The sequence below is a fragment of the Muntiacus reevesi genome, chromosome 12 (genome assembly GCF_963930625.1).
Source record: "Muntiacus reevesi chromosome 12, mMunRee1.1, whole genome shotgun sequence".
Taxonomy (NCBI): Eukaryota; Metazoa; Chordata; class Mammalia; order Artiodactyla; family Cervidae; genus Muntiacus; species Muntiacus reevesi.
This window is the reverse complement of record NC_089260.1, coordinates 14,638,642-14,662,756: the sequence shown is the minus strand read 5'-3', so window position 1 is coordinate 14,662,756 and position 24,115 is coordinate 14,638,642. Positions and strand designations below refer to the sequence as shown.

The window sequence follows — 24,115 nt, the reverse complement described above, 5'->3', positions numbered from 1 at the left end:
GAAAGGAAAATACTGAGAGATAAAGACACAATAAGATAGGAAACTTCCTTCCTGACTTCCTCTCCTCCTCAAAGAGCCAGAAGGCCCAGGGTGTAAAAAGATTCACACAAAGCAAAATTTTAAAAAACAGGAAAGTTAACATAGGAAGGGAAAAAAAGAAAGACAAGAGATCTGATCGAGACTCCTGCCCTTAGAGGCAGACAGAACACACGCAGCACATAAATATTTGTCATCCTGATTTGTAACGACGGGAACAGTGAAGCATCAGTTCAAATGGACCCATGAATCAATATTTATAATTTAACAGGAAGAAATGGCAGCCGGATTCCCTGCCCTTGAAGATACCAAAATACCTACAATTGTCTGATGTACTTACTGGCATCATCCATGAACTCAAAGTCACCCCCGAGTTCAGAACTTGAAAAGTGGTAATGATCTGGATCAGCCAGGGCGCTCAACAGAATCAGCAGTACCACGGCATTGAGGATCTGCAAGAAGAAAAGAAAAAAATCTTAACGAACCCCAGTATGTGGCCCTTACAACAGAAAATTAGAGGGACCACGTGAAGTTTAACTTCAACAGCTGCTGGACTTTCAACACAAAGCCCCAACCTCAGAGGGAGCAGAAAAACATTCCCAAGGCAGAGACATGGCCAGTCCATTCATGCAGCCAAGGGCGCGTGGCCTGGTGTGCAGGCGACAGCTGGTTTCAGCTCACTGTCCCCTTGGCCGGGAACCCTGGAGCACTGCAGAAACACACAGAAGCCCTGAGGCCAGTGGCTGGAAAAAACTCTCCAGCTAGTCACGCACTCTTTTCAAGCAACCTCAAGTTTGTTCAAGTGACCAAACATTGTCCACGGGTTCAGACAACAAGAGTTATGAGCCCATCCAGGGAAGGTGGCAGAGAATAAATGCAAAGCTATTTCGTGGAAGATCCTTAACTCCCGCAGTGGCACAGGCCAGTCTATCCCAGGCCCCGATTTCTGTTTTCCAGAAACTACTGAATGAATACATTTCCCTCGGGTATTTCAAACCCAACCTGTCTTAAGCAGAAATCAGCTTCCTTAACATCGCTCACCTCTCATCCTCCTTTTCTGTTCTCTATCTTTAAAAACAGAATCATGGACTTCCCTGGTGGTCCAAGGGTAAGAATCCACCTGCCAACGCAGGAGACACAGGTTCAACCCCTAGTCCGGGAAGATCTCGTATGCCTCGGAGCAACCAAGACTGTGTGCCCTAGAGCCTACGATTCACAAATAAGAGAGTAGCCCATGTTCGCCACAACTAGAGAGCCCGCGTGCAGCATTGAAGATCCAGCAAAGAGAGAAATAAAATAAAAATATATAATATTAAAATGTAGAACTGCCATTAGTAATTGGAAGTGGAAAACATTCAGGCACTATGCTAGGTGCTTTATGTGGAGTTTCTCTCCTTAGTCCTCCAATAACCTAATTGAAGTAGGTGCTAAATTATCTGTTTTGTAAATGAGAAAACTGACGCTTAGGGGTTAAGAACGCTGCTGAAGATCAGGCAAATACACTGGGATTGAGATCCAAGAATTTCAATTTGAAAACCTAGCATCTTAAATTCTCTTCTTTTTACTCAAACCTTGATTATCTTTGGGCTTCCCATCCTCCTTATTCCTTACATCCCACCACCTGCGAGATTTTGCCCACTTCACTGCAGCGTTTCTAGCCTTCTCTTCCCAACTGCCCCGCTGCATACACGGGACCAACACTGATGCGGCTGGAGGTGGGGCAGGTTTTAGAGCTTAGGTTAGGCTCCAGCAGGGATGGGTCATTTCGCCTTTTTTTCTAAACTGATAAATTTGAGATAGAGCTCTGTGTTTCACACTGGTCAAAACAGAGAAAAAGAGGAATAACCTTCATGCATAAAGAAAATTCTTCTACTAACAACAATAACTAAAGGCATTTCCTCCTGTAAAAATTGGGTTTCCTAAGCAGCACTAAAAGTTGGTAAAGAATCTGCCTGCCAATGCAGGAGATGCAAGAGATGAGGGTTCAATCCCTGGGTCGGGAAGATCCCCTGGAAAAGGAAATGGCAACCCACTCCGGTATAGTTGCCTGGAGAAATTTCACGCACAGAGGAGTCTGGCAGGTTACAGTCTATGGGGTTGCAAAGAGACAGACATGACTCAGCACGCGCACACACACACACTACACACACATACACTATATTAAAAATCATATTTGAAAACACCAAGGTACAGAAGAGGTATTTTTAAATGCAGAATTAGGTTATTCATTTTACAAAATACCCATTCTAGAATCCAATTTGAAATGGCAACCCCAAGTGGTTGTCTTAGGATTGTTGTAGAATTTGGAATAACCTTTTTTCTTCCTTTATTTTCCAAACTGTCTAACGTGGTCAGATTGCTTTTTCAAGGAGTTATAATAATGAGTGGTAATTTTCAGGAACATATATATAATACTCATTTAAACAGATACCACAAGCATGTGGTTAAAATTTACGTACAAAAAGGTATACAGTGAACATTAAGTCTCTCTCCTATTCCTACAGTCAGCCTCCCCACAGTGGCTATTAGAAATGCCAGTTTCTTGTTTCTCTCCAAAGAACCAAGAAATTTCACAGCAGATTTTAAAGAGAGTATGATTAGCGAAACTCTAGTTGAAGAAAGCCTTTCAGAACATATCTAAAGCTTAAAAGAAAGTATGATTTAGATTTAGTCCTACAACTGGCAGATGATTTAGCAAAGAGCTCTGTGAAATCATCAAGTTTTCTTGGAATTTTATCCTCCCTTCATTATTATCTTTGGATAAGATTACGGACTGAAATAAGATCAGAATGTGTTTCAAAAAGTAAAACGTCAAAGGCAACGCACTTACTTCTGTTACCACACTGGGTCTGAAAAAACACACATAAATCTGGGATTCATGGATGAAGCTTTAATGTAGGAAGCAGTGGAGTAAGCAGGGGAAAAAATGGAAAGGTGAGGAGGCAGTGCAGTGAGTCTGGTCAGAAAATACAGGCCAGATTTAGGGATCATGTAGGTCTAGTTTCAGAGTCTGGGTTTTATTCTAAGTATAACAAGAAGCCAGTGGAGGGACTTCCCTGGTGGTCTAAAGGTTAAGACTCCACACTTTTAATGAGGGGGCTTGGGTTTGATCCCTGTTCAGTAAACTAAGATCCCAGATCCCACATGCCTCATGCCTCAAGGAGCAGTCAGGAAAAAAGACAACAGCCAATGGAGAATAATCTGAGGTTCAAAGGAGTATATTAGGAAAAACACCTGGAAGAGTGGCTGGCATATAACAGTGACTTAAAATTAGTTGCCTTACGTCTACAGACCTCAACAAGAACCACATAAAGGCTCTTGGCTGGCATCAGAAAATTATCTGGTTCCAATCTTCCAGACAGGGCTATGCAGCTGCATTCCTGTCCTTTCGGTTCTAGTGGGCCTGTCAACTTTTTTTTTTTTTGCCTGTCAACTCTTGATCAGCTTGTTATTATCCCCTTGACTTGGTTTACTGATCATAATACTTTCACTAATTGCCTCCAACAATTAGTAAAATTGAGCAGATGCTTTGCTAAGTGCTCAGGAAGAACCTTCCAGGATTCAGGAGGGTAAATAAATCATGCACCCGAATAACACAAAGCAAAAAAGAGGAAGCACGACAAGACTTCAGAGAAAGAATAATGGAAAATCAGAGCAAGTTACTGCAGAAGCTTGCGGCTGAGACTGGGGTCATGGGAGCATCAGGACAGGGACTGGAAAAGCGAGGAGGTTCTGGAACCCAAGAGAACAATTTTGGAAATTCTCCGGCAGTCCCAGTGGTTAGGACGTGGAGCTAGGGCCTGGGTTCAATCCCTGGTTAGGGAACTAAGACCCTGTAAGCCATGTGATGAGGCAAAAAAAAAAAGAGAGACAGAGAACAATTTAAAGTGTGAGTGAGGCCGCTGGAACAGGGGCTTGTGCTGAGGCCAGCACGCAGCTGGATTTGGTTAGAACACAGTAGACAAAGGAAAGCGCGAGGGGCTGAGACCAGAAAGGCAGGCAGGGGGTTGGCGGGTCCTCAAACCAAGCGAAGAATGTGGGGCTGTGTCCAAACAGTGCATGAGGCAACTTTAAAGGTTTCTGAGGCGGGATATGACGTGATCTGAGCTGCTGTGAGCAAGATGGAGCTGGGAGCGGCTGCGGGGGCTAAACTGGTGGCCGGAAAGCAACCAGGAAGGCCCTCAACAGTCTGGCTGAGCGGTAGTGAGGGTCTGATCCACGCCACCCTGATTCTCATGACAGCCCTGTCACGTTTGTCATCTTAGGCGTCGGTCTGGGAGGTTAAGTGACTTCTGTCTCAGGTCCTGTGTGTGGAAGAGCCAAGGCCTTTCCATGTGGAGGGGAAATTACTAGAGACATAGGAACTGACAAGCTGCAAAGATAAAAAAGAAGCAAAAAAAGAGACTGAAATTCCAAGCCTGGGTGACAAAATCTAGTCATTATCAGAAATAAGGACTATGAGAAAGTTGATTTTAGGTGGGACAAGCACTTGCATATATGTGCATGGCTCAGTCGTGTCCAACTCTCGTGACCCCGTGGACGGTAGCCCGCCAGGCTCCTCTGTCCACGGGATTCTCCAGGCAAGACTGGAGTGGGCTGCCGTTTCCTCCTCCAGGGGATCTTCCCAGCCCTGGGATTGAACCCACGTCTCCTGCACTGGCAGGCGGACTCTTTGCCACTGCGCCACCTGGGAAGCCCACAGTACTTGGAGGCTGTCCACCTTATCGTGTTAGCTCAGCCACGTGGCTGGGAAGCCTTTTATTCAGTCTTGGTCCTCAGGCCCCACCTCTGGGTGTGTCTGCCTGACCCACTTCTTGAGGCCTGACTCGCAGTCCTGAGTGCTGCTGCCCTCCTCCTGATCAGTCTCTGAATGAGTCACATCGTACCCGATGTCTGAGCTCTGGCTCCTGCTTATGTGTGCTCTTGCTCCCGAGCGGGTCCCAGGTCCAGGAGACAGATAATACTGAGAAGTAACGGCAAGGTCATTACACATCACCAAAGACTCACCACTGCGCCCTTTTAATCCCCGGGTGAAACCTTCATAATAGAACGTCTGTGTTGCCACACGTTTACTGGGTTATTATATGAAACCTCAGGTGTTGGATGGGAATCTGAGACACCACGCAGGATGTGAATGTAGGAGGCTGACAGGGTGATCCATGAGGACCTAGGTCCGTGTGAAGGGAAGACGGGGGTGTGTGTGCACAACTAGCCACGGCAGATATTGGCGGTCAGATGGAAAAGGTCAAATACAAGTCAAAGGCCCCAAGAACATCGGAAAGAAGCACTTCCCAAAAAAGAGAACACAGAAATCACCCCGTCATCCATTCTGACCAAGAATGAAATGTCACCACCAAATGAGAACCAAGAAGACGGTTAGGACTTTAGGATTTGCCAGGAGCACAGTATGTAATGACCGTAGCTAATCAAAATGTAAAAGAAAGAGAGGGATTATTTACGTTCCTGTTGGGTTCATGTTCACCGACCTTTGAGCTTTCTCTGTCTGTTTTGGGAGGTCATGTACAAACTGTTCCTGTTCTATTTACCAAGTGTTCCTGTGGTGTCACATATTTTTTCCCTTGTTCTTGACAATGATTACTTCCACATGCAAATAAATTCAACGTCTGTCCAATTACTTAAGTGGTGTCAGGCCCTTGTATATTCTCTGGGGATCCAAAGTGCTCTTCACCCTTAAATCATACCAGATCCTAAATGAACAGTGAGACTTGTAGCTTGAATCTAAACAACTGAAAATGTAAAATGCAATTATCACTTTTTAAAAGCCTCAATAAAAGAGACTTAAGAACATTCAAACTCACTGAATGATCATTACACAACAATCAGAACTCTGCACAGCATATTGTGTCCAAAAATGATCACTGCAGACTTATAGTGATGAAGATTTTAAACAGAATTAGAATGACTAAATAAGATTACAACCAAATAAGAGACTGCTACATAAGCATTAAAAGTTGTATTAAAAAATATTAATGACAAGAAAATGTTCACACTATGTTAATCGATAACCATAGTGCAAAATTTATTCCAATTTACTATTTATGTTCACAGGCAAAAATCACAGACTAAAAACACACAATGTTATAAACTATGTGGTAGTTTTGCTGTTGCCTTTTACCTTTCATTATCATTGTACGTTTTTTTGTATCCTTCAGAGTATCTAACAAGAGCATAGCTGCTTTTATGATCAGGAAAAAATATTTCAAGCTTCAAAAATGTTAATAGAAAACATATTTTAAAACATTAGTATTATACCTCATTCTCTAAAAGGAAACAACTACTGGTAAGAAGATGGCCAATAACAAGCAAATCCGGCCAGGCATTCAAGTTAAAACCTGAAAACAGGGGATTCCCTGGCAGCCCAGGGGTTAGGATTCTGGGCTTTCACTGCTGGGAGCCCAAGTTTGATCGGTGGTGGGGGAACTAACATCCCACAAGTCATGGAGCACAACAACAACAAAAAAACCCCACCTGGAAACAGGCATATCAGAGGAGGAAAAAAGAGAGTTAAAAAAAAAAAAGAACAATTAAGAGATCTGCCACTTTCAGTAATGGTGTCTGACTCTTGTGACCCCAAGGACACATGGGATTCTCCGGGCAAGAATACCGGAGCGGGTTGCCATTTCCTTCTCCAGGGGATCTTCCCGACCCAGGGATCGAAACCGGGTCTCCTGCACTGCTGGCAGATTCTTTACAAACTGAGCTATGAGGGAAGCAATGGTGAACTATGTTATACAAAGCAATCTTCTCACTGATGACAACTAGAAAATTTAAACAAAAACAACCATCTGTGAGAAGGCATTAGCTAGCAAGGCAGTGAGGAACTAACTTGATCTGAAGCCAAGATTCAGGAGAAGGCAGAAATACTGCTGAGGGCAATTTGTCGATTCCAGAAAAGAGGCAGGAGAGCAAAGACCCTGAGGGCGCCTTGACAGCCTTGGTGGGCCAGAGAGTTAAGACCTGGAGTAGATAGAGGCGGCGCTGCGGGGGCTGGAGGGCAGAAACCCCCGGCTTTGCTGTCAGATGGGGAAGGGGCTGCAGGAAGATGCACCGAGACAGGTCTTCATTCAGGGGACAGGGCAGGGACAACGCCCAGCTTTGACTCACTGGAATCTGAGACTGGACGGAGGGGCCTGCCAGTCGCCTGTAAGAATCTGTCAAAATCCTTAGAGGAGAAAAAATGCCATCCCACACTTCGAGTAACTTCTTCAGTTTTTGAAATACAATGTCCAAAATATAAGAGACAGGAGAAGACAAGAATGCTAACGATAAGAATGAGCAGAAACAACTGACAACAGAGACAGACCATAAGTGCTGCTCTAGATACTGAAGTTAATGGGCTCCCCATATGAAGTGTCTACACTTATAATATTCAAAGAGATCAAAAATTTTTTTAAAAATTAGAATTTTGTCAGGGAACTTGAATCACAATAAAGGGGAGATATGAGAGATTTTTTTTTTAAAGAATAGAAACTCTAGAATGAAAAATACAGTAGCCAAATAAAGAACTTAGTGGATGGATTTAACCCATTAAGAGGGTTACCAAAAAAAAAAAAAAAATGAGTTGGATAAAATAGAAGAATAAAAACAAAAGCAGCTAGAAGACAATGGAGTTACAGCTCCAAAATGCTAGGGAGGAAAGGACCACCTTACGAGCTTGAAAACAACAACGATCTTTCAAGGATGAAAACAAAACTAAGATACCGTCAGACAAAACCAAAGGAACTCAGCAGCAGCAGCTGAGCAGTAGAGAAAGCATTAAATGATATTCTTTGGACAAAAGAAGAATGACACCAGATGGAAGGCTGAAGACGGACCAAAAAATTAAGAATAAAACTGATACTTATGTTGCCAATTGTGAATACTGATAACAAATAATAACAATAATGACTAATGAGTACAAAATGTAAACAGTACATAACAACAGCATATAGATCAAGAGGGAATAATTGGAACTGAACTGACCGTAGGTCCTCGTATTGTCCAGGGAGAGAACTGTACCAATTAATGTGAGAATCTTTAAAAGTCAAGGACAAAAAAAAAGTCAAGGACATATGTTGTCACCTCCAGGGTAACCTTTTAAAGAAGCTACAGTTGGGTGGTAGATACACCAAATGTTTGCTCAGTTGATAACCAAGGTGTTTATATTCTCTGCACTTTTTCTATGTGTGCAATGTCCACAGTAAAATGGCTAAAATTTTAAAAATATAAATTATAATCTGATAACACTGTTTTTGGATAGCTGCCTAATTTTTTTGCAGCAATATTTGGAAATATTTTCTAAAAACTATCAATGGCAGATGTGCCTTTCACTTGAGTGCAATTTCGATAGGAAAACTGAAATTAAGTTTGACTTAAAAAAAGTAATTGTGGGGAAAAAAAAAATAATTGTGGCTCATGGGCTTAGTTGCTCTGAGGCATGTGGAATCCTCCCAGACCAGGGATCGAACCCATGTCTCCTGCGTTGGTAGGTGGATTCTTATCCACTGGACCACCAGAAAGTCTCAAGTTTGGACCTTTTAATTGAAATTTACTTAAATTTTAGAATTCTGATACAAATGTCTTTTTTATTCAAGTAAGACCCTATCTACATGTTGTTCTGATCGTGAAATAAATTTCTGACACTTAACTATTTCAACTCAAACAACTGTGGTAAATACATGTTGGGGGAAATTTAATTCATCATAAAATCCTAGTAGTCCAGGAGATAAACAAACCTCAGCAACCAAATAAAAAGTAGAATAAACTCATTTGTACCATTAACTCATCTACTGAACCGTTCAAAAATTAGCTATTAGGCAACAAATATATGCCAAGCACTAGGCTAACATCAATACATATTAATCCCCCCTCAAGCTAGTCTGCTGTCTAGTGGGGAGGACAAATAAACTGGCTGTTCCATTTAGAGTAAAAAGGAATTCTGCTACACTTGTGGCTGGGGAGAAGAGGGAGGCAACTAAAAGCCTCCGCAGCAAGAGGACCTTCTAAACACCAGAGAGTAAGAGACTTGATTCGAGAGACAACAGTTACAGCACAAATAAATAATTTCAGGCAATCAGGCTAAGTGACTGAGAACTAAATGTAAAGAGAAAGTTCAAGGAAACAAAAATGTAAAAATGAGCAGCCTTTGGTAGTCCTTTGAGTTGGATTGTAAGTAAAGCCGGTGTTTTCATACAGAAGCTACAAATCCTCTGGTTTACACAGTGTGTGTGCAGGAGAAAGTTTAAGCAGTCAAGTTGACATTGTATCTTTCCTTAGGGCCTCATTTCAATAGGTGAATTTTAAAATTGTATTAAGCAGATTCTCCCTCCTCCCCACCACCGCCCCCCAGATTCAGTGTGGTCCTTCTGATTCACTTTGCAGCATAGTGCCATCCTTGCCATATACCTTCCTCATGGGTGACGGGTTAAATCAGGAAACCACCACTACACATTCTACCTATCACGGAGGCAGTTTTGCCTGCCTTAAGTGGTGTGATCATTGCTACAACCACTCCGCACACGAGGACTCTCAGGATTCATGGGAAACCTGCAGGGAGTTGTGACCTTTTCAGCTGAGACTCAGTCAAGGGTCCTTTGATTGCAGATGCCATACATGCTCTTTCCAGTAACCCAGGATCCACCCAAGAAGCCACCACACCCGGTTCACAAACCCTGGCGACTCTGTTAACCAATCCACTGGCAGCAGGCTCGGAATTCTTTTCAAGGGAGTGTTCCAGACTGCCGCTCTCCTGTGACCTGAGGCTGGCAAGCAGAGGGAGACAGACTTGCAACTCCCATTTCCCTGAATGGACTTGGTCGGGTTCTGTCACCACTATATTCTCTCGGAATGCTGAGAAAGATGTCTGGACAGTGGACAGAAGACAAAGGCTAGCCCTCATGCAGAAGCCAGAGAGAAGGCTGTCCGAAGAGCCAGTGGGAGACCTGGGAGGCAGGTGCGGACAGGAAGAACTGTGTTCCCCTTTGTGCCCTAAAGAACTTTCTGGATCTCTGAATATAAAGAGATAAGCCAAGCCAGAGCCTAGCTTATAATGTGCATAAAGAAGGATCAATCACCAGAAGGTTTAGAAGGCCAGCATCTGGAAAAGAGGAGAAAATATAAAGTGCAAAAATGGCTAATTTTTTTTTTTTAGGGCAGCAAACCTGGTTTTCTTTGTGTTCTGAGATGCTCAATATATTAGATCTGTCAGTCCCTATTTGCAACCATCCTATTCAAACAACTTGGATTATCATTAAAAAGAAAAAAAGAAACAAACTTTGAAAGACTATTTAAAGTGATTATTATTCCCTGCTTAGCTTCAATATATAAAATAATACTTTATTCCCACAGCTATTTACCAAAGACAAAGCTGAAACTCATAAAACAGAACGTCTTCACTAATGAAAGGGAAGAGGCAATAACAGATAACCACTGGAATAAAAATTTTGCATTCCATTCAAGAATAGTATTGCTATTTGTACTTTAGTGTTAAACTTTTTCTTACAAAATAGCAATACATTTAAATCACCTAAAAGAAATCCAAAACTTGAAATTAAAGACCAAAAAATACACTTCTAGTTTGTACACATAGTTTGAAATTTAGAATAAAAAGCTGCTAATGTGCTCTGAGCCCTGTTCTGACCAAATCACGATGATGAGTATTTGGGGGTGGGTGGGTAAGGGGGGATAGTGGGAGGGAATGGAACCAACTTTTTCTGTATTTTGTATTGTATGTTTTCTTCAACATGTAACCAATCAGTATCTTGTCAATATAGTCAGCCGATCGATCGACAAAAAAAAAAAAAAAAGCTGCTAATGTATAACTTGATAGCTAAGTTCTTAAAAACTTTTAATTGTCAAATTAAAATAAAATCCAGTGATACAGTCTAACTACTCATAGACAAAGAAATGCTTTGTAATCATAATGCTGAATTGTTAAATAATGTTTTTCTCCTTTCCGTACATAACATGCATATGCATACCATAAATATTCATTACTATGAATCTAGGTAATGAAACATTCTTGAAGGTGATATTAATATCTGACACTGTTACTTTTAGTTAAAAGAAAACAGTGTTAGATTACTTCAAAATAGCTTCTCAAGATCACCATTCTAAGCTATTTCTCAAAGTAAACTAATGAAAAGATTATCCAGTAAATTATTAACTGTCACTAATATAAATAAGTATCTTTTAAGATTCTATTCCTGTTTACATACTTATTTTAGAGCAAACAGATTATCTAAGAAACTTCCTTTTAGTTTCTAAAGAGCTGTGAAGGAGAAAAAAAATAAGACAAAGAAATATTCTCAGGTAAATAACAGAAGAATCAAAGAAAGCACCTACTGAAATCTCACTGAAACTTTTTAAGAAATTTTTACTGGATTATAGCCGATCTACAATGTTATGTTACTTTCTGACATACAGGCAGCAAAGTGAGTGTTATACATGTGTATGTATCTACCCACTCTTTTCAAAATTGTTTTCCCATATAGGTCACATATAGGTCACAGAGTACCGTGTAGAGTTCCCTATGCTCTACAGCAGGTCCTTATTATCTTATTTTATAAACAGTAGTATGTATATGTCAATCCCAATCTCCCACTTATCTCTGCCCACCCCCAATCTTTTGAACATTTTCACAAAGGCGCTATGATCTTTCTGCTATTAAAACTTGTTTGAGGGGGTGGGGAGTAAAAAATAAAATAAAATAAAATAAAACTTGTTTGAAAGAATAAAAACAGTCAAGTTTTGACTACAGATGCATGATTCCAAGAAAAGAAAATTAGCATCAGAAATGTATGAGTCCACAAACCACTGCTATCAAAAGTGTGGTCTGTATCACTGAGTCACTTTGCTATCCAGCAGAAATGAACACAATGTTATAAATCAACTATACTTCAGTAAAAAAAAAAAAAAGAGAGAGAGGAAAAAAAAGTGTTGTCAGCAAAATGAAGTTTCAGCGTCATCCCACATGTGTTACTAATGTAGAACCACAGGACCAACCCCAGACCTAGAGAATCAGAAGTAAAGGTCAAGCAAGGGACTTCCCTGGTGGTCCAGTGGTTAAGACTCTGCCTACCATCGCAGGGAGCAAAGGTTCAAGCCCTGGTCAGGGAACTAAGATCCCCACATGCCGTGGGACCACTAAGCCCATGCGTGCTGCAACTACAGAGCCCGCACAACTAGAGAAAAGTCCTCGCTCTGCAACAAACCCTGCAGCAATGAAGATCCCACACGCCACAACTGAGACCCTACATAGCAAAATAAGTATTTTTGTAAAAAGGAAGGAAAAAAAAGTAAATGTCAACAAGACTGACAGCTGACCTCTTGGCAGCAAAGCATAACTCCACAGAGACAGTGAATGAAGAGCTCCAACGTGATAAGAGACAGCGACAGTCAACCAAGGATTGTTTCCCGATGGCTCAGAATCAAGTCTACAAAGCAGGAGACCCAGGAGATTGGGTTTTGACCCCTGGGTCAAGAAGATTCCCCTGGAGCAGGAAAGGGCGACCCCACTCCAGTATTCTTGCCTGAAAAACCCCATGGACAGAGGAGCCTGGCGGGCTACAGTCCCAAGGGTCACAAGGAGTCAGACACGACTGAATGACTAAGCACAGACATGAGGGCTGAGAGATCTTTCAAATTTGAGCCAAATAAAGATATTTTCAAATAACAGTTTGCCATCAACATGTCCTCACTGGGACCTCCCCGGCAGTCCAGTGGCTAAGACTCCATACTCCCAATGCAGGGGGCCTGGGTTCAATTCCTGCTCAGAGAACCAGGTCCCACATGCCTCAACCGAGAACTCACAAGCCACAATTAAGACTTGGCACAGCAAAATAAATAAATAAAACAGATCCTCACTAAAGAAAATGTTTAAATATGTACATCAGACAGAAGGATGGTGATCCTGAACAGCTGGTCAAGAAAATGATGGGTCATGTACTTTCCACATTTGGGGTTTAGAATGTCCATTTTTTTAAATAAAAATTATAGTAACTGCAAAAAGAGAAAATGATAGACAGATGTGTAAATATGTGGCTAACTCTAAGCAAAGACTGATTGTACAGGTCAGTGTCTTGGTGAAGCTTTAAAAAGAAAAGACACTAAAATACAAGAAATGACGAGTTAAAGGATATATACTGTTCAAAAGAAAGGCAAAGATATTATTAAGTCTAGACTTTTGGTAAGTACATATATTAAATTTCTTGAATGAACCACTACAGCCATAGAAATAAAAAAACAGCAGATAGGCAAAAACTGCTTACCACAATTATGTTCCAGTGTTTGTGATTACTAATTAATACACATTCATTACCAGCAATTTCCTCTTGCTAGACCCTAGATTCCATGTTGGCAAGGATGGGGCCTATTTTGAATCATATTGTATTGCCAGCAGCTCACACAGTTCCTAACACATGGAATGAAGGGAAGAAAATAACCAAATACACATCAACACTCCTTCTAGGCTTATATTTTCTACAATTATTTTGAGATGAGAAGAAGGAAATGGCAACCCACTCCAGTACTCTTGCCTGGAAAATTCCAGGAACGGAAGAGACTGGTGGGCTACAGTTCATGGGGTGACAAAGAGTCAGACACGACTGAGCGACTTCACTTTCACTTTCTTTGAGATGGGAAACCCTTATCCTTCAGCACAGTTATGGTTTCCTGATCCACTAGCTAGCTGCATCTGATGTCTTACACAGATGACTACAGGTGCTTTCATATTGAAAATGCTATCATGTGCCCTCATTTTATCTTTAAACAAATTTTTAACAAGCAATTAAAAACTCCACTGATGCAGCAGAGACCTTAGGAAAAATATATTCGCATTGCATACTACTTGGCTTTATCAGTAGTTGCAACCATTTTATGACTTGCTTAAATTGCTCTGTGATACTTTTTAACGATTATTTGCAATTATTTATTGTTAGAATTATTAACTGGACTGTAGCCCACCAGACTCCTCTGTCCATGGAGTTCTCCATGCAAGAATACTGGAGCAGATTGCCATTTCCATCTTCAAGGGAACTTCCCGATCTACTAATCGAACCCAGGTCTCCAACACTGCAGGCAGATTCTTGACCATCTGAGCCACCAGGAAAGCCCAGGAAGTACTGGTTTGACAACTGGAATTAAAGCCTCCAATAGTTAGTACCAGCTGCCCAAGAGGCAACAGGATCGCAGCAATGAGGCTATTGGTAGGTGTCATGTCAGATTGGTAGATGCTCCTGGAATCTATTCTCCTCTTCCTTCACAGTAACAGGGGTACTGCATATGTAAATTCCCAGCTGAAGATACCATCTCCCTGCCTACCATGCAGCTAAGTCCTTTGTCTCATTTTGGGCTACTGGGATATGAGTGTTTCAGAGAATCCACATCTTGGTGCAAAACTCATGCTAACCACTTTGTTACGTTCATTCAGTCGCTCAGTCGTGTCCAACTCTTTGCAATCCATGAACCGCAGCACGCCAGGCCTCCCTGTCCATCACCAACTCCCGGAGTCCACCCAAACCCATGTCCATTGAGTTGGTGATGCCATCCAGCCATCTCATCCTCTGTCGTCCCCTTCTCCTCCTGCCTTCACTCTTTCCCAGCAGCAGGGTCTTTTCAAAAGAGTTGGTTCTTCGCATCGGGTGGCCAAAGTACTGGAGCTTCAGCTTCAGCATCGGTCCTTCCAATAAATATTCAGGACTTTTTAACGTTACGTTAAATGTATCTATAGTGGGACCCAGAGAAAGTGATATTAACAAACACCTTACTTCTTGGTCGGCTTGCCTCTAAAACGTTCAGGATGAACATCCATCATGGGACACAGGTTCGATCTCTGGTCCGGGGAAGAACCCATGGGCTGACGGACATCTAAGTCTCTAAGCCACAGCTCCTGAGCCAGCGCGCTGCGGCTGCTGAAGCCGGCTCGCCCTAGAGCCTGGGCTCCACGACTACAGAAACCACTGCAGAGAAGCCCACAGACCACAGCTAGAGAAAGCCCACGGGCAGCAGCGGAGACCCAGGGCAGCCATAAATAATAAATAGCAGTAATTTTTTGAAGCTTTTTTAAGAAGGTAGTAAACACCACTGAAATCTTCACCAGACAGTATTTCATAAAACTTCCTTCGATCCTTTTTATTTGTGGTCGGGGAGGCCTGTGTTTTTTTTAAGGGACTCATTGGACATCTCTCGAAAACCCAGTATCCATTTCTGTCCCAAATCTGTTCGATTGCAGTATTCAGATGAAGAGAGGCAGGATGGCAAGATAAGACTTGTATCATTAACTAACCAATGAGAGTTCCCATTCATATAATTTGCATCATTAGCAAATGAGAAACTTCTGGAGGGAAGACCTGATGTACCAGCATCTCCCATCTGGAAGGCTGTCCGCACCCTGCCTTGTCACCTGACCATCTAAAACAGCTAGCCCTTTCCATCCTCCTTAAAAACTGCTCTCACCCTCTCACCCCTGTTAATAATTCTTCAGTGCCTCTCACTATCTACAGAATAAAATCCAAAAACCTTACTTTAGAATTTCAGTCTTTTACAATCTAATATAGTCAGGAAAACACTAGGTAATAAGAATTACCGACATATTATAAGTTAGTCCCTATTTTGCCCTGAATTTATGGACCAAGTTATAGAATCTGACAGCTGGAAAGAAACTATTCATCTAAAAGGAGCATATCATCACCTTTCAAGCCTGACCCCAGGGTTGCTTTGAGGTCTAAACAGGAACAAATGTGAAAGTCCACTGAAAACCAAGTATCAATCACTCTACAAATGCAAGATGTCGGCTTTACTGTCCAGTATTACTATGCAGACAGAAATCAATAGTTATTGCACCAGGACTTCTAAGGATACAAAGAACCCACCAGGCTTGGCTACACAAGCAAGCTGTGACTTTCAAAGTGAACTAGTTGGTTATTTGACAGGCCAGGCCAAAAAGCCAATGAGACCAGCTACTCTGAGCTCTTTCATCCTTTATAATCTGATATATGGCCAACTCCCCAAAGAAGAGTGTCTGGCACAAAGAGGCATTCAGTATGTATTTGCTGAAGACTAACCTAAAATACACTTAGAGAATGGTAAAAAGGGTGGTATGCACAAACGGGGACCCATCCGAGGTGTCAATGACAGATTCTTCCAACTGTCAGCACCACTTTTCAAAATATATTAAGAAAATCATCTGATAAAATGCAAGAAATTACAAAGGAAAAAGTATGCTTGAGGGTGTTAGGTTCAATGCAAGTCCTGATGGCAAAATATAAACCATAAGAAATGCAGGCTTTACAGTAAAAAGAATGAAATAATGCCATTTGCAGCAACACGGATGGCCCCAAAGATTGTCACACTGGGTGAAGCTAAAACAGAAAAGGAGAGATAGCATAACATCCCTTTTATGTGGAATCTAGAAAGAAAGGTTTTGTAACTTACTTACCAAACAGAAAGAAACTTAGAGAAGGAACTTATGGTTGCTGAGGGGAAGGACTGGGGGAAGGAATAGTTTGTGACGGGCACGCACACACGGCTATATCTAAAATGGATAGCCAACAAGGACTTACTGTAGGCACAGGGAAAGCTGCTCAATGTTATGTGTCAGCTTGAATGGCAGGGGAGCTCGGGGGAGGATGGATACATGTGTCTGTATGGCTGAGTCCCTTGGCTGTCCACCTGAACTGTCCCATTTTTTGCTTATCAGCTATACCCCGCTACAAAATAAAAAATATAAAAAAATGTGGCCTTTAGCATAAGTAATACAGCAGGGATTTATTTTTATTATTGCTCTCCAAACATTCTTTCTTCCTCCTCCCAGTAACAGCCTCCGGATGTCTCAACTCTCTGCTCTCACACCGATATTTTAAATTAATCCCACCCCCTCCCCTCACATCCCTCCTAACCAATAGCTCAAGGGAAGCATATCCCAGACCTAAATTCATCAGTATATTCTAGTCACATAACCGTGGCCTGTTTGATTCAGGACTGTACAGACAAATTTATCAAATCTGAAATGAATCTCAGGACTCACAGCTTAATTACTAGCTGGCGTACACAGGATACATTTGTATCCTAAAGGAAGGTAACCTGAGGGCTGGGAGAGAGGAGGGAGAGGGATGCGGTGAAATTCACCGCATTGTTTAACTGTGTGAGCCGACTTCATCGGATGAGAAACACACGCGTCAAGAAACACACATCTCCCGGAGACAGTGAGCCCACATTTTTTAGGAGTAGGATGACAAGCTCATATTTGTGTTTGAGAAAAATACCTCTGGAAATTGCATATGCAATAGACTGAAAAAAAAAAATGGATTACTGATGGCAAGGCTAGAAGCAGAGAGACCAGTTATGATTCTACTATAACAGTTAAGTGAGAGTTAATGAGAGTCTAAACGAGAGAAGTGGTAGCAAGAATAAGAACAGGACAGAATAAGGCACTCAGGAGGTTGGGGAAAAAAAATCAATATAACATGGAGATGGAATAAAGGAAGAGATCCAGATGGCAAGGGGGGACAGAGGCAGCTATCTGAGGAATCTGAGACAGGAGTCGAAGGAGACTAGTGTGGGCAAATCTGAGTGTGGGCAAATTTAGGGAAGTTAACGGATTCAGGCTTAGAATATTAGGTTTTGTTGAAGAGAGGAAATCCTAGAATCCCACAGAGCAAGCATTCTGCGTGGAGTACTCCTTTCAAATCGTGATCCCTTCGTAAACCAAGACAAATCAGTCCTCATTTGGTGAGAATAGATATGCACCTTACTCGTTTTTCTAAAAAACGTTCGTAGCTATTAACAGTTATGGGAGAAATCAACTTTTTTCTTAGGTTTAATGATTAAACTGCCTTTCTAAGTAAACATAAGCCTCCACCTCACATCGCAGTACACAAAACACAAAAGCTCTACACAAAACTTAGAACTAAACCAGATGTAAACATAAAGGCTGAAGCCATAAAGCTTCCGAAGACAAGGGAAGAAGAGTATCTTTACAATTTCAGGGTAGGCAAAGAAAGTACTAACACAGAAAGTACTAACCATAAAAGAAAAAAGGTGAATGGAACTTAACTGAAATTAAAAACTCCAGTTCATCAAAATAGACTATTAAGAAAATCAGTGGGCAAGCCACGCTGAAAGAAAATATTCACAAAGGATATATTTAATAAAGGACTGGTATCCAAAATATAGAGTTCTCACAAATCTGTAGAATTAAAAAAAAAAAAAAGATAAAGCTCAGTTTTTTAAAAAATGTGCAATCAACACAAAGGAAGATATATAGCTGGCCAAGAAGCAAAGATAAACTGTTTCACGTCATCAATCACACAGGGGAATTCAAACTCAAGTCACCAATAGCTACCACTACGCACCCAGTGAACTTTATACCCTGTCGACTGGGGTGTAAAAATGGCAGTTTGGAAAATGCCTGTCAGTGTCTTATCAAGTTAAAACATACAACGACCAGAAACCCCACTGTGAGGTATTTATTCAAGAGAAATAAAAACAGATGTCCACATAGTCTTTTTTTTTCAGACTGTTCAGAGCAGATTTATCTGTAAGAGCCCCAAAATGTCCATCATCTGGCAAATGGATAAACAGATTGTGGTATATTCTTACAACAAAGCAATATTCAGCAATAATAAGGCACAAATATTGACGCACTCCAAGACCATGAATGAATGTAAAATTCATTATGCTAAATTAAAGAAACCCAACACAAAAAAACACCTACAGTACAATCCCACTTATATCAATAGGCAAAACACCTATGAGGTGGGGTGTCTATGGAGGGGATAGACACAAGGGAAGAGGCATGAGGGAACTTTCTGGGAATGTTCTCTAAGGGTGTGGGTTACAAAGTGCAAACATTGGTCATGTTAATGAACTGAACACTTAATACCTGTGATTTTCACCATATGTAAAGTATGCCTCAATTTTTAAAGGGAAAAAAAAAGAAAGTAAATGAAAAGCCATCGCTGATACAAATATCAAATACCTGAAATCAATATGCTTTCTTTTTTAAAACTAGATTGAAGGAAACCTTTATCCTTTCAAGGCAAAAACAACTTTTAAAAGGTAAAACTGTGGAAACAGCACAAACCAATACATCACTCAAACCACAAGCTGCAAATCACTTAACCTCTTCACTTTGGTTTTTCCTCTATAAAATGGGAATTTAAAAAAAACCTACCAGGAATATGTAAAAACTAAGCTTATGCAAAGCATTGTAGAGAAAAATGTTGCCTGCCATTCCAGTTCTACAGGATCAAGCCGTCAGCCACTGCAGTCACCCAGGACTCTAGGACTGAGGGGAATTCAGGCTAGAGACAGACAGGAAGTGGTCTGTGCCTTGGACACCTGCCCCAAGATCATGCAGATCTATAACTGAGAAATTTCGGCATTCCCAGATTCTTGCATCTTCCCATACTTAGAAAATGATACATAAAATCATTAACCTGATTTGCCTGTTCTATGATTAACACTCATCTTAGGACTTCGACTACAGGTTTTCTCACAGCAAAAAATTCATATATCCTGGTTCCTCCCTCACATCTTCACAACAGTTTCTCAGAGCCGTCTGAGAAGTTGTACCCCTGGGCTATTTTATATAGAGTATGACACTGAATAAACTCAACTCATAGTCCTTACGTAGTTCACGCTGGTTTTTTTAATCAAGGACTCTAGGGAATTCCCTGGAGACCCAGTGATGAGGACTCCACGATTTCACTGTGGAGAGCGGAGTCTGACCCCTTGTCAGGGAAGTGCCGGTGTATGGCCAAAAAAAGGATTGCTATCAATGGTATAGTGGGCTTCCCCAGGGGCTCAGTGGTAAAAGAATCCGCCAGCAATGCAGGAGACCCAGGTTCCATCCCTGGGTCGGAAAGAACCCCTGGAGAGGGGGAAATGGCAATCCACTCCAGTAATCCTGCCTGGAGAATTCCATGGACAAAGAAGCCTGGCAGGCTATGGTCCATGGAGTCGCCAAGAGCTGGGCAAGACTGAAGCGGCTGAGCACAAACAGTATAGGACCTGGCACACAGGAGCCTAGTAAATGGTCACAGTAGAAAACAACTAGAAAATGCATAAAAAAGGTTCACTTTACCTCTCCTTTCCAGTTGACTCTTTTTTGAATATCTATACACCTACCCTTTTTTTTCTCCTGAAAACTCTTTTTTTGATAGTGACCTCATTCCATCCAGATGACTGGTGGTAAGAGAAAGAGATGTCTTGTTCTTTAGCTCCTTCATCTTAAAAATACGTGTAAATCAGTTTTGGATAACCAAATTATATGTAAAAGGATGAGGGAAACTCACTAGTTTAAGAAAAGTTTAAATTGTTTTGAGAAAAGCAATTATAAAGATGAGCAGTAGCAGATTTCCCATACATTGTGAGTGTGCTAAGTCGTTTCAGTTGTATCCAACAATCGGCGACCCTGGTGGACTGTAGCCCACCAGGCTCCTCGGCCCAGGGTATTTCCCAGGCAAGAATCACTGGAGTGATTTGCCCTTTCTGCCGCCAGGGGATCTTTCCCATCCAAGGACCGAACCTGTTTCTCTCGTCTCCTGGATTGGAGAGCGGGTCCTTTACCACTAGCGCCACCTGGGAAGCCCCAAAGTGGCTTGCTTATTCACATCTGCTGAAAAGCTTTCTAATTATTTTTCAGAAAGCCATCTTTCCAAATGCTAAAACCTGCATACCAATAACTCCTTTCCCCAAAGAGCACGCTCAAGCCGTGGACAAAGCCTGCAGAGTCCTCTCCTTTTATCACACCAATGTGTCCTACTGGATTACCGCCAACAACAGGGCTCAAGTAGATTTATCTTTCCTGTAGATCACGTAGTCCATTTGCCTAATGCAGTGCCCTAGATTTTGCAAATTACATTCATAGATGTACTTGCAAGCCTGCAGATTTCAACATCTTCAAGGAGGACACAAGACATGCGGATAAAATTGTCTTGCTCATCAATAAAAGCACTATTTCAAGACCACCCACTATTCTTTCGCTGTAAATTTAAATTTCCGTTTTGTTTTTTTTTTCTCTTTCAGTAAAACCAGGGTAGAGCCAATACCCAGATGTTCTCTCTGCATTCAAGCCGCACAGTAAGAACCCACATATACTAAAGATCTGTCTGAAAGCTTTTAAGGCCAAAGATTTCTATTGTGTGGCCTGTGATAGGCACTGACTAAAGGAAACTTGAAACTATAAATAGCACAGAGAACACCATATGGGGGGACAGGGGTGTTTTGCTTACAATGGCACCACAAACGAGTTCACAATTCAACTTACATCCGTGTTACATCCAAACACTGAATTATGAACCCACCAAAACACTGATGACTAAGATCAGAATGTACCACCACTAGAAAGTTCTATATGCCATCTTACTACCACGTCTAAGGAGTTTCTTCTTGGTGCAGAGGCATTCAGCGCCAAGAGGCTCGGGCTTAACTCTCCATCATGATGGAACAGAAACCACGATGCAGCGGAGCCCGACTCGGGTGCTGGTGCAGTCTTGGGGAGGGGCACCAATCAACCTGAAGCTGGTACAGGGCACCACTCCATCAGGTTGCCTCACTAGCGCCTGATAATCACTGCTCCCCAGACAAAAAGCTCCAACCTAGAAACAAACTAACAGACCAGATGGGTCTTCTGGGTCGGCTAAGAAGGTAGGGATCACCTGCAAATCGGGGGTTTGTGGAGGAGATAATGGCTGTCCAGGGCCGAATGAAACGCAGTGTAATCACAAGGCAAGCCCCTCCTAGACTAAGGGCTTTACAACAGACGTATGCGTAGGGCGCCCCCACCCATTCCCACTCGGGATGCGAAAGCGCGCGGGAGACGCGGCAGCAAAACCGCGGGCACCTGCGGGCAGGAGAGCGGGCACGCGGGGGGGTGGGTGCGCAGCAAGAGGTGCCGGCTCACCGCCTCGACGGCTCTCGCGACCCGTCGAAAGCACAAAGCCCAGCGGTCTCGGAGAAGAAAGGAAAGGCGGACACGTGCTCCGCAGGCAAGGATCGGGGTGCCGGGAGGGAGTCCGCAGACCACCGAAGCGCACTTTCGCTGGAAACCGCGCAGCTCCCGGAGCCCCAGCCGGCTCCCGGCGGAGGGTTTCGGGCGCCCCCTTGCTCAGAGCGACCCCAGCCCGCGCGCACCGTACCCCGAAACCCTCCCCACCCCGATCACCCGGCCCTGACCGCAGCCCCCGCCACAGGTTGGCTGAGCCGGGGGGTGCGGTGGGGGTGCATCGTCGAGCCGCCGGCCCAGAGAATTAAGTTTCTAATAATATAACTTTAGGCGGATTAACGCCGGCTTCGCCCAACCCCGAGGGCCGCAGCCGGTACCCACGAGGGGGTGTGAAAAGTGAGGCAGGGTCCCGGGGGCGGGGTGGGGGGGGTCCCGGGGCGCCCGCCCTCCTCCCGGGCAGGTGCGCGCCCCCCACCCCGGGGAGGGGGTTCGCCCAGGCGGGTCGCGCTCACCAGGTACCAGACGCCGAGCAGGATGGTGCCGGTGCGGACATGGCAGCACAGGCAGCAGCTGTTGGAGTAGAACCGCGTCCAAGGGGCCACCATCTTCATCGCTCGGGCCGCGGGCGCAGCGGCGCGACTCTGCGCCCAAGTTCGCAGGAGCTTCGGCCGTCGGTCCTGCTCCCCGCGCGGCTGTCGCCGGCTCCCCTCTCCCCGGCTACCCTCGCTCCCTCTTCCCGGCCCGCGTCCGCCGCCCACCGGCCCCGGGCCCGGCGCCTCTCCCCGCGAAGAGCTCGCAGCTGGAACCTCGGCCGGACCCTGCGCTCCGAGGGCTGCGGGGAAAGGGGGCGGGGCCGGGGAGGGAGCGGGGGCGGGGCCGGGGCGACCGCGGACCACGTGACGGGCGCCGGGGGCCCTGTGACGTCACCGCGGGCTCCGGCCGGCGGCAGGCGCCGCCCGCCCCGGGGGACGGAAATCAATCAACCCTCACCCCGGGTCGTCCCCGAGTCGGCCCCCGGTGGAGTTCCGGGCCTTACCCTCTTTCGATTGGTCATCCGTGTAACTCCACACCAGTTCGAGATTCTTTTACAGTCTTTTACAGTTGGTGGTGGTTTTTATTTTTCTCCTTCCACTTGTATCTTGCAGATATTCTGTAGGTTCGGTGCCATCCCCGTTGTTATCTTGCAGACTGGCTGGAGGAGGGAAACGATAGGGGTGATTCCGGCCAACTGCAGTCCTTTGAACCGCCACTGAAGCCTCCCAGAGCAGTCTGTCTCTGCTTCCCAGCTCAATCACTGTGCTACTAATCTTTTCCCAGAAAATAGGATGTGTACCTTCTGTGCTTCAGGTAGCGTTTTTAAATCGTGACTGCAGCTCTAAAGAAACAGTCATCAAGCCAAGTACTGCCACAAGGTGTAAGAAGGTAAGGTAAGGAGTCCTGGGGAAAAAAGAGAACCAGGCATGGCTTTCTTGGCATAAGAGAAGCCATTTTTGGCCTAAGCCATTTTGTGATCTTAGACTGACCCCAGTGCTTGTCCTTGAGCAGGCCTCAGCAAGAAAGGTCTTAAGGGAACAGAAGAAAAAACTGTTAAGGGGCAAGAGAAGTAACAATAGCAAAGAGAACAAATCAGGTGTGAAGACTCCCAGGTGTGTTTCAGTGGTAACCATTAACCTGACCCACTTTCTTGAACTGTTTCGCAGAATTTAAACCCCTTCCAGTGTGCAGCCATCCTCTAAGGCAGGAGTCCCCAACACCCCCCACCCCTCATTAGAAACGGGACCACAGCAGGAGGTGAGCAGTTGCCTTCCTTGAAACTGGTCCTTGGTGCCAAAAATGTTGGGGACCACTGCTCGAAGGGACGATGTTGTCGACCTTTTTAGGCCCTCATGACTTCAGTCAACTCAAGTTTGGACTCTGTGATCACCCAAACCCCTTCATGAATATGCCTGTAGCCTTAGCTTAAAACTTCCCCAGTTTTGCTCTTAGACACTGCTTTGGGGAAGATCCCCAGTGTTCTCCTTACTTGATGCAAGTAATAAATCCTTTTTTCTCACGGTCCTTGTTTTAGCTCCACACCCACCAAGAGGTGAACCCAGTTTTTTGGGTCGCATCTCTGAGACCCAACACAGAGAG

General features: G+C 43.6%; 1 protein-coding gene across 1 annotated transcript in view; it reads right to left on the bottom strand.

The window, feature by feature from the left end:
- The window catches only part of LAPTM4B (lysosomal protein transmembrane 4 beta), a 61,747-nt gene extending 38,921 nt beyond the window's left edge, over positions 1 to 22,826 (bottom strand). The window contains exons 1-2 of the mRNA XM_065903208.1: positions 22,495 to 22,826; positions 377 to 488 (exon numbers count right to left, since the gene is read on the bottom strand). Coding sequence (XP_065759280.1) covers positions 377 to 488; positions 22,495 to 22,593 — 211 coding nt within the window. The 5' untranslated portion in view covers positions 22,594 to 22,826. The remainder of the gene's footprint in view (positions 1 to 376; positions 489 to 22,494) is intronic.
- Between the last annotated feature and the right edge of the window lie 1,289 nt (positions 22,827 to 24,115).